At 49.0% G+C, this 11462-nt stretch overlaps 1 protein-coding gene across 2 annotated transcripts in view; it reads left to right on the forward strand.

Annotated features, from left to right (window-relative positions):
• The window catches only part of XYLB (xylulokinase), a 36839-nt gene extending 25592 nt beyond the window's left edge, over positions 1-11247 (forward strand). For both annotated transcript variants that reach the window (XM_079794954.1, XM_079794953.1), the window contains 3 exons: positions 275-362; positions 3204-3298; positions 8835-11247. In XM_079794954.1, coding sequence (XP_079651080.1) covers positions 275-362; positions 3204-3298; positions 8835-8912 — 261 coding nt within the window. In that variant the 3' untranslated portion in view covers positions 8913-11247. The remainder of the gene's footprint in view (positions 1-274; positions 363-3203; positions 3299-8834) is intronic.
• The last annotated feature ends 215 nt before the right edge of the window (positions 11248-11462 follow it).

An 11462-nucleotide genomic window follows, 5' to 3' on the forward strand; every position in this document is an offset into this window, starting at 1 on the left:
ACAGCTGTGAGCCATTGGTAGCCAATATTCATAGCATCTGGAGAGGAGTGCACAGTGGTCCAGTCAGCTGTGGTCCTCCACTCGAGACTTCCTGCAGGTCATCCAGACCCTTTTATCATGGGCACATGGCCAAGTACACTTCCTTTAAGGTGGTAGAGGTGTCCTGGGAGGCATCAGAAGACGGATGAGGGAAGAGCTTGAAAAATGTGTGCCAGGCTCCCCGTGGTCCCTCTGAGGAGCAACCCGCCACAGTCAGAACCTCTGTCCTCTCCAGGTGCTCGCGGATGTGTTTGGCGCCCCGGTATATGTCATAGACACCGCCAACTCAGCCTGCGTGGGCTCCGCTTACCGAGCTTTCCACGGTAGGTGGGTGGATGGGGGAGAGCGGGTGGGCACTCACTGGGCTGAGGAGGGTGGAAAGGGGAGACTGGGGTGTCCCCAGTCTTTCGGGACTTTGGAGTCTTGTCGGCTGTACCTTCATTTTTCTCCCTCCCAGAAGGCGAGAACCAACCCCAATTTTCAATCCTTTTATCCTCTACGTAAAGTGGGGAAAGAGCGGCAGGGTCCTGAGTGAGGCCTGGTCAGAATCAGGCTCCGCACAGGCTCATTGGGAATGGACGTAGGCATACTGAGGGCACGAGTGCCTGGGCGTGGACAGCTGGTGGGCAGGAGAGGTGGATGGAGTCCAGAGTCTTTTCAGCAAGAGCCGGGCCATGAGTCAACGGTGAAGGCTTAGGAGCCAAGCATTTCAGGACCTTGGACAGTGCCACGGGCGTCTTTGCTCTCCTGGAGGCCTCCCCTGAAATCCCTGGTAGGAAAGGAATCTCCCCACTTGGGAGCAGTTGTGGCAGGAGCAGCACGTGCCCACAAGAGTGTTCTTCCTTCCGTTTGGTCAGCTTTCTCTGCCCCCTGGCGGCTCAGGCTGCGCCTGCGGCTGCCCATGTACCTAAGGGCTTTGTCTTTTCCCTCTAGAGGTTCCGTTCTTCACACGCTTATTTTTAACTTTTTAACACACCTTTAAAATATATATTATATATATAAATTTATTTATTTATTTTAGAGAGTGGAAGGGAGAGGGAGAGAGAAATAGAAACATCAATGATGAGAATCATTGATCCGCTGCCTCCTGCACACCCCCTACCAGGGATCAAGCCCGCAACCCAGCTATGCGCCCTGACCAGGAATTGAATCATGACCTCCTGGTTCATGGGTTGACGCTCAACCACTGAGCCACTCCGGCCAGGCTTAACACACCTTTTAAAACATATATTTTCTACTAACATGGAGAATTAATTCGGGACCATATCCTCCTCTTAATAATTACCTCTTTTATTCCCCCTCCCTCCACACCCCATCCACCTTACAGCACTTCCCACCAGCTCTTATATCATGATCATTGGACACTTTATTTCCAGATTGTTATGTTTTCAGTTAAAATTTACATCGTATTGGGTTTTACTTGCACTTACCTATGAGTTTCTTTTCTTTTCTTTTTTAACTCACTGCAGTTTCTCCTTCGAGTCTATGCTAGTCTTTTGTTGAAATATACAACCTAAACACATTTTTAAGAGGGAATTCAGTAGGTGATAATTTTCTGAGGCCTCACATGGCCAGCAAAGGGCTTTGCTTTGTCCTCCCCAAGAATGTGACCTTGGCTGGACAGAGGACTCTGCTTCGGGACTTTGAAAACACGTCCACAATCTTCCAGCCGTCAGTGTTGCCCACGAGAAGCCTGTGTCTGCCTCCTCCTCCTCTTACTCCTCCTGCCAAAGCAGGGAAAGAACTCCTTTTTGGGGAGGACTCCACCGCTCTGCTGCATGCGTTTCTTTCCCATCTTTCCTTTTCTGTGCCTACTTAGTTGCCAAAAGTTATCTGGGGCGTTACCCTACTCTGCCCCCCAAAACCAAAACCTGAGCTAAGTCCTAGCACAGAGGTGGGGAATGTCCGGCCCTCGGGCCAAATGAGGCCTGTGAAATCATTCCGTCTGGCCCTGCCAAGGCATTAGGGGTGAGTTAATTAAATGTTTGACCGAATAGAGCAGGCTAATTTTTAAGTGGATGATTTTGTATGGCCCGAGAGTGATGTTATAAATATCCAAATGGCCCTTGGCAGAGAAAGGTTCCCCACCCCTGTCCTAGCATATCAGTTCCCACCCCAAAGTGTCTCAGCCACTTCCTTTAGAGACCTCATCTCCCCAGCTGGGTCCCGGGATGAATTTCACACGTAGCAGTCCATGAAGGAGTGGAAAGGGAGCTAGATCTTTTGCTTAGTCTCACCGCTGGCCACCGCACCACTCATCCTCTTCGCTCATCCACACAGCTCCGAGCGGGGGTCCTCCAGCCCTCGGGTAGGAAACTGCGCCTCACCTCTTCCGTGGGCTCCTTCACTCCTGGTGGGGGTGTTTCCCTGTCAATCCGATGCTACTCCTTACATTGCCTGCAGACCCTTCACTGTCTCTTGCCCACCTGCGGCAGCCTTCCCCCTTTTCCAGCCCTGCCACTCGTTCGCTTGGTGAGCATTTATTGAGTGCCTCCTGTATGCAGGTCGTGTGCAAGGCCCCAGGCGCTAGTGGAGACCCAGGCCCTGGCCTCACAGAGTAAGGCAGGGACTGGCAACACCCCTGTGGCCGGGAACTGTGGGAAGTGCTCTGAGGGAAGCCGGTGGTGCTGAGAGGCAGAGGGTGAGGGGGCCTCCCCAGCCAGTGATGTTCTGGGCCGCCGCTTCTCCAAGGAGAAAAGTACATGGGAAGAGAAGAACGTTCCTCCCAGTGAAAAGGCTCCGAGGCAGGAGGAATTGAAAGCCGCTGGGGTGGCTCGAATCTAGTGAGTGATGGGAGGGATGAGTAATGTGAGGGAGAAGAGGCAAGCGGCCCTCCCCTCGGTTAGATGCCAGGGCTCAGCCGAGGACTGACAGGTGCTATCAGTGAGCAAGACAAACCAGGCCCTGCTGAGGAGGCCTGCACTTGAGATTTTTCTTTTCTCTCTCTCTTTGTGAATGGTTTTATCGAGGCACGATCATATGACATAAGAATTACCCAGTTGTAAGGATACAGTTCAGTGATTTCTAATAAATTTACTGAGTTGTGCAACCATCACCCTAATCCCATTTTAGAACATTCTATCACTCCAGAGATAAAATGCTATTTCCGGTTAATGTCCTGATTTGGGACATACACTGATGTGAAATGAGCTTTCCTTTTCTAGGCCTTGCAGCTGGGACAGGCGTGCCCTTCTCCGAGGTTGTGAAGTTAGCCCCAAGTCCCCGATTAGCTGCTACCCCGAGCCCAGGAGCTTCTCAGGTGAGAGACCATCCGAATTTGCTTATAGCGTTTGCACTGTGAAAACCAACCGGGTTCTCCCCTTCCCCCCTCAAAAGGTAAGTTTTTCTTTGTCGCCTACATTCAAGTTGATGTGCTCAATGAAAGGGGAAATGCTACTCTTTTTTTTTTTTAATTGTCAAGGAGCCAGAGCAAAAGAAGCCGGGTTGTCAGCTGAGATTCACAGATACCAGTTACTGCTGATTTTACAGCCTCAGGGGGCAGATAGATTGCTGGGCACATCTTCATTGTTCCGTCTGCCTCAGGGCAGGCCCTTCCGTTTCACCAGTTACAGAAGCCAGGGAAAGACTGTCGCTGAAGCACAGGGCATGCAGGGTTTCTGGCACTCAGATCTGAAGTCTGGATCCAAGACAGCCGTGCAGTCCCTCAGGCCAGGAAATCCCTGTGCGTTGGCCCCCACGGTTGCAGGTTAGGTTCCCGGGAAAGCAGGCTGTAAGATGTCGATTAAGGATGCAGGGTATTTATGAGGCGCTACTCTTGGGACTCTAGTCTGTGGAAGGGAAAGGAGGAGATGAGCTGCAGGGCAGGCCCAGTGGAGCCCTCAGCCATCCCTACAGGAACTTCTGAAGCTGGGATGACCCTTTAGAGTTTTACCCAGTTGGGGTGCGGGGCCAGGCCTTTATACCCCACGTCAGCCGGTCATTGCATGCAGGCTGCAGGCCATCCCAGGACGGGGTAAGGCAGCCCTCCATAGCTGAAGCCATCCCCAAAGGGGGCTGTCAGCTGAGGCTGGAGAGTAAGCTCTCCATTCCTGCAGGGCAGTCTGGGTGGTCTGCCACAGCATCCGCCCCACCGGTCCTTGTGCCCAGGGGCAGGGGCGGTGCAGGCAGAGGGCTTTATTCACAGCGGTCCAGCAGGCAGCATGAGCTTCAGGCTTGCTTCATGTTTCCTTCCTCCTGAAGTGTCCTGGGGTGATGCAGAGTGGGCCCAGGTGGACACTGTGCACTCACTGTGTCTGTGTCACAACTGAGGGACCCTGAGCTTAGACTCCTGTAACCTTATAAAGGAGTGGCAAGCAAAGCTGCCCAACCTTTGCGCCCAAAGGAGACATTATCTTTGTTATCCCAGGCGGCAGGAAAATGTTCCCTCTGCCCCCAGAGGCTGACGCTGTCTCTGTCTTCCAAGGCTGCTATATAAACGTCCTTGAAAAGATGGTGGGATCAAAAGCTGTGACATAGAAACACCACTGAGAATTGTTCCCAGCATATTTTGGAAGCAGAAGCTCATACTTTCCGGGTGACAGGGCAACCCACACACATAAGTGTACCCAAGATTTCATTTACTACTAGAGGCCCGGTGCAGGAAATTGTGCAGGGGGGCGGGGAAGGGCGGGTTCCTCAGCCCGGCCTGCACCCTCTCGCAATCCAGGACCCCTGGGACATTTCTCCCGCAATCCGGGACCGCTGGCTCCTAACCGCTCACCTGCCTGCCTGCCTTATCGCCCCTAACCACTCGCCTGCCTCATCGCCCCTGACCACTCGCCTGCCTGCCTGCCTTATCGCCCCTAACCACTCTGCCTGCCTGCCTGCCTCATCGCCCCTAACCACTCTGCCTGCCTGCCTCATCACCCCTAACCACTCGCCTGCCTGCCTCATCACCCCTAACCACTCGCCTGCCTGCTTGATCACCCCTAACTGCTCGCCTGCCTGCCTCATCGCCCCTGACCACTCACCTGCCTGCCTCATCGCCCCTGACCACTCTGCCTGCCTGCCTCATCACCCCTAACCACTCGCCTGCCTGCCTGATTGCCCCTAACCACTCTGCCTGCCTGCCTGTCTGATCACCCCTAACCACTCGCCTGCCTGCTTGATCACCCCTAACTGCTCGCCTACCTGCCTGATCACCCCTAACCACTCACCTGCCTGCCTGATCACCCCTAACCGCCTCTGCCTGCCTGCCTGATTGCCCCCAACCGCCTCTGCCTTGGCCCCCACTGCAGCAACTTCATCCGGAAGGATATCCGGAATAACATCCAGAAGGTCGTTTGGCTGTCCAGTCTAATTAGCATATTATGCTTTTATTATTATAGATTGTGTGTCCTTGTGTTTAAGAGACAGCTTAGTGCAGTAGAAAGATCCTACATTGAGATAAAGGAGCTTCGGGTTCTGAACTCATTCTGCCTCTCCCTCACCATCTGACCTTCATGTGACCTTGAGCAGCACTCCTCCTCTCTGAACCTCTGTTTCTTCATCTGTGAAGTGGGGACAACATCAGTCCTGCCTACTTTTAAGCTGCCAGTTGTGAGGCTTAAGGAGCAGCCTTGCCTATCGTGGCTTTCTTATATAACAGGAGGTCTGAAGGTCATTGCCAGTGTTGGTTCAGTGGTTCAGCAGTGTCAGGGCTCTGATCCCTGCAGTTCTCCAGATCAGCAGTGGACAATGGGAACCTCGTGAGAGCCACCTAGGCCAGTGGTCGGCAAACTCATCAGTCAACAGAGCCAAATATCAACAGTACAACGATTGAAATTTCTTTTGAGAGCCAAGTTTTTTAAACTTCTTCTAACGCCACTTCTTCAAAATAGACTCGCCCAGGCCGTGGTATTTTGTGGAAGAGCCACACTCAAGGGGCCAAAGAGCCGCATGTGGCTCGTGAGCCGCAGTTTGCCGACCACGGACCTATGCCATCTAAAAATTTCCAGTGGTCTCATTTTTTAAAAAGGTATAAAGAAATAAATGACAACTTTTAATAATATTTTATTTAACCCAGTAAGTCCAAAATATTGTCATTTCAACATGTAATCATTAAGAAGAAGTGCTAATGTGATATTTTGCTCCTTTTTTTGTCTGGAGCCTTTGAAATCTGGTGCGTGCTTAGAGCACCAGCTACATCTCAAGTGCGCACAGGCCCAGATGGCGTGTGGCTCCCGTATTGGCTCCTGCAGCTCTAGACGTGTCCCAGATGGTGGCAGGGAGTCTGCAGCTGCCCCAGACATCGTGTCCCCCACCACCGCATTCACTGGGCAGTGTCTCTCCTCACACACTTCTCAAGACGTCCTGTCTGTTCCCCTCAACTCCCCAACAGACTACGCCTTGGTCACGTGGTCAGCCTTGGTTGTAAGAAAGGCTGTTGCAGGGTGTGGCTCTTTCATTCTCTCTGGGATGCAAGGAAGCAGGTAGTTGGGGAAAGCTAAGGAAACAAGCCACTGTACCTGCCTCGTTACAGGTAGTAAATACCTGTGTACGGCCACTCCCCCGGGCCTGGGCATGGCCAGTCACTAATAGCTCGTGGAACTCTACCCCTAAAGCCAAGTGCAACCTCAGAGTCCTTCTCAACACCAGGCTGCAAGCAGTGACAAGTCCCTGCCTGTTGGCATAAGCGACGTAGGTGCGGACTGGATTGTGAATTCCTGGAGAGCAGGGTGACGGCCTGCTTTCTCTCTGCGCCTCCAGAGTGCTGTGCCGTAGTGGAAATGCGGAACAGTAACAGTGTTCAATGTTTCCTCTCTGGGCTTAGCTGCATGTTGCGATTTCTTCCCTGGAGAGGAAATTGAGGCCTCCTCACTTCCTCTGTGTGCACAGACAGAGCTGCTCTAGCTGCACCAAGAGTAGGTCCTTAGTGCGCAGTCAGTTACTAAAGTACTTGCCTTTGGAGCTGATTCAGCCAAATGGAGCAGGACGGGACTGGCTGGAACTAGTAGGGTTTGTGAGCCCCAAGGAAACTGGCCCTTTGGTCTGAAGTGTTGCTTGTCTGTAAGATAGCGTGTGCTCGTATGGAGTGCGCCATTTCTCAGACGGGCTTGTGGAGCCACAGGAGAAAGCAGCTTTAAAAAAAATGAATAAAGGGTAAGAATTTGGGGTTTATTTCCTTGTGGTCCTTTTTCCCTGGTTGGTTTTTAGGTTTGGGTTTATTATACAGCATACTGTACACATAATTTTGTGTACATATAATAATTATATGTAATACATATGTATATGTAATATAATAATTATATATAAAATACATATATATAAAATTCTGCATCACCACATAGGTATTTTCATTCTTAAAAATGCATATACAGCCCTAACCGGTTTGGCTCAGTGGATAGAGCGTCGGCCTATGGACTCAAGGGTCCCAGGTTCGATTCCGGTCAAGGGCATGTACCTTGGTTGCGGGCACATCCCCAGTAGGGAGTGTGCAGGAGGCAGCTGATCGATGTTTCTCTCTCATTGAGGTTTCTAACTCTCTATCCCTCTCCCTTTCTCTCTGTAAAAAAATTAATAAAATGTATCTTTAAAAAATAAAAAAAATGCACAAACATGTTATTTTTAATGACTGCATAATATTATCTCTGGCTAATGAGCCATAATTTACTTGAGCATTTTTCACGTCTTAGAGCAGTTGCTTCTAATTTTTCAAACATTCTCATCAACTCTGTGTGGGTAAAGGGTTAACGAAACCTTTTTCTATTCTGTTACCTTCCCAGCTCTGTTTCCTTTGAGGCTTAATGAAATGGAATGAACACAGTGTAGTGACTTCTCCTGGGCATGGCTCTTGCCTAGGGAGTTGTTGCAAGAGACGCCTCTGTGGGACATGAAGTTTGAAAGCCAGGGTGGTTCTCGCACCTGTTCAATGTGCACGTCATCTCTTTGCACCTGAGCTATAACCTGGAGGGAAAGGAAGGGAGAAGGCAGGGAGGCTAAGAGACCCTTTTCTGGGCACCTGTGCGAACTGCCGCGTGCCCACTCTATGGCCTCCCGTTGAAGAGGGGCACTCGCGGTCACTGTGCCAGCAGGCGTGTTTCTCCAGTGCACCCTCTTGAGAGCCAGCGTGTGGCCCATGCTAGTCGTATGAGTCTGAATGTTCCGTGGTGACTAAGAAGACCTTTGGTGGGCCTGTCACCCTACATTTAGGATTATTTCCAGCCAAAACCAGTTTGGCTCAGTGGATGGAGCGTCGGCCTGGGGACTGAAGGGTCCCGGTTCGATTCCGGTCAAGGGCATGTGCCTTGGTTGCGGGCACATCCCCAGTGGGGGGTGTGCAGGAGGCAGCTGATTGATGATTCTCTCTCATCGATGTTTCTAGCTCTCTGTCCCTCTCTCTTCCTCTCTGTAAAAAATCAATAAAATATATTTTTTTAAAAAGGATTATTTCCATAGGAGAGCTTTGCAGAAGTAGAATCACTGGGTCAAAGGCTACGGGCATTTTCAAGCTCCTTGATACAGGCATCAAGTCAAGTTGATTCCCAAAAGGGTTGCACCAGCAACTTCCACCAGCTGTGCAAGGAGACAGCCATGTCCCGGTCTCTTCACCAGAATTTGTGTTTTGTTTTTTTTTAATTTTGTAGATTTGATAACAAAAATTGGCTTCTTGTCATAATTTGCCTTTAAAAACATTTTAAACTCTAGGTTTGAGAAGCAGTAGCATTTCCTTTTTTTATGGTTTGACGCTTCCTTCTGCCCAGCAAGAACATTAAATGGCCAGTAAAGGGGATGTAAAGATTTTCAATTTCAAGTTGCCAAGAGATGGAAGAGGCCGCTCCCCTTTTCCTTCTAAACTGCTCTTTCTGCCCATGCAGGTCTATGCTGCCCTCCTGCCGAGGTTTGCCCAGCTTGAGCAGAGAATCCTGTCCCAGCCCCAGGGGCTCCTGGAGTGAGTCCTGTGGACACGGCCTGCTCAGACTCGCTGACCCCACTGGGAGACGTGGCCGTGGACAGCAGGGACTCTCTTCCCTGTTCTGGGTGCCTGACCCCTGGCTCCTGACGTGCTCCAGCGCTGCCCGGGACCACCTGGCCCTGCCTCGCGCATCTTCCTGAGCATAAACGGGCTGCGTGTGTCGCTGTGTGCTGTGCTCAGGCCAGAGAGCATCTCCTTCCCATGTCAGGAGGCAGGATAACACGGAGCCTGGGATATCTCCAATAAAGACGGATGTTTTCCTTTCCTTTTTTTTTTTTAAACTATATTTTTTGTTGATTTCAGAAAAGAAGGGAGACGGGGAGAAAGAGATAGAAACACCCATGATGAGAGAGAATCATTGATTGGCTGCCTCCTGCACGCCCCCCACAGGGGATCAAGCCCACAACCGCAACCTGGGCACGTGCCCTGACTGGGAATAGAACTGTGACCTTCTGGTTCATAGGTCCCCGCTCAACCACTGGACCACAATCAGCTGGGCTGACGTTTTCCTTTTCAAAGGCAGAAATAAATCTAATCCAAGGAACGAAATCAGCAAAATAGGGAAGAGAAATCCATCCCACCTACCCTGACCCCAGCCCATCCCCTTCTCCAGTCCTGACTCTCTGGCCACTTGGGAAATTGTCTCAGAATGACCAACTAAGAAATATCCTAGCTAACTATTGCACGTTAAAGGTGAAGAGGGGGAGGGGGGCTCTCTAGGCCAAAAGACCTAGTTTTTTACAAGAAAAGATCAGGTTGGTATCAGACTTCTCAAAGAGTCAGTAGCAGTGGAGCAACATTTTCAAGAAACGCAAACTAAAAATAGGAACTAAGTGTTTAATACCCACTAAGCTGCCCAAGTATCGAGGATAAGTTTTAAAAAGTTTTAATCATGCAAGAGCTCAGGAAGTAACGCCTTAGGATTCTACTAAAAGACAAGCTTCGTCCAACCAGGAGATGATGGGTGAAACTGAAGCACAAGGACTGGCAGTGATCATTGAATACCTTTAATTTGGGATAAAAGGCCAAAGGAACGTGGGGATAAGAGTGGAAGAATAGTATCCAATGGTATATGCTTTGACAAGGTAGAAGTAACACAACTAATAAACGAAAAAGGAGAGAGAGAGAGAGGACAGTGCGAAGAGCTCTTCGTTGCAAAGGCACTATGTGTGAGTCACTATCACTTAAAGCTGACAGGCCAAATAGTTGAGGCTTCAGTAAGGAAAAAGGGAGACAGAGCATTATATAAAGGCAACAGTGTATGGTATTAAAGGTAATCAGTAGGACAAAAATAGGCATCTCCTTCAATGCCCACACCAACAGTAATACAGGGGACAGAGCACGTAGTCGTAAAGATCACACATTAACAAACAGGAAAAAAATAGAATTAATAAGTGAACAGTATTTTGAGTATTTGAAAAAAATCAAAATAGGTAAACTACTAGCTAATAAAAAGGGGAGAAAGCAGTAACACAAAATAAAAATAGTGAAAAATTAATGTTGAAACAATTTTTAATTTTAAGGACTACTTCGCACAACTCTGCAAATTAATTTGAAAATCTAGGAGACAGGATAAACACCTAGGAAAATACATAATTTACTAAAATGACTCCAGTAGTGACAGAAAGTTTAAGCAGACTAATTTTCACAAAAGAAACAGAAATGATTGTAAAAGAACTACCCTATCAAAAAGGCACTAGGTTAGATGGGGTCACAGGGGAATTTGACTAAACCTTCATAGGCCAGTTAATCCCTATGCTACAGAATGTATCCCAGAACCCTGGAAAAGAAAAGAAGAACTCTTCCAGATTATTTTTATGAAGCGAATATAACATTAATCTCTGTACTAAGTTGCAAATACCCCAATTCCTCACTTCTCTCTATAGCCATGTATTTTGCTATGGGATTTTGTTACGCTCTCCTCTCTGACTCTGAGCTCAGCTCTGCGAATTTGGCCAATGGGATTTTCACAAGCATGATGTAAGCCAGGGCTTGAAAAGCCCTTGTGCAATTGGGATTGCCCTCACTCTGCTCTCTGCTTTTTTCACGAAAGTCCTGTGCCTAATAAGCTAGCCTGACCAAACCCATCCTGAATCAGCCATGGGGTGACTGACTGCCCCCGACATGTGAGTCCAGATGAACTGCCCAGCAAGCACAATGTAAATCACCAGCCTACAGACGAATGAGCTAAATAAATACGACGTTAAAGCGTCGAGATTACAGTCGTTTATTACACAGCAATAGATAGCTGATAGAACAATGGATGCCAACACAAAGGAAATATATGTGACATTGAAACTGGGCTGTGGTGAAGAGAGGAAAAATGGTGAAAAAATCCTTACAGGAGGCTGAAAAAAAAAAAAAAGCAAGGTAACTGAGTACCCATGGTAGTGTGGAAGATAGGAAGTTGACCTACTGGACATTTGGGCTTAAGAAAAGAAATTTCTAAGCAGAATGTTGAAAATGTCAACCTAGCCAGATTTAAAGTAGAATTTGGAGGGGATATAAAGATGCTAGAATGAAGAAAATA

This window comes from Cnephaeus nilssonii (assembly GCF_951640355.1).
Source record: "Cnephaeus nilssonii genome assembly, chromosome: 17".
In the NCBI taxonomy this organism is placed as follows: Eukaryota; Metazoa; Chordata; class Mammalia; order Chiroptera; family Vespertilionidae; genus Cnephaeus; species Cnephaeus nilssonii.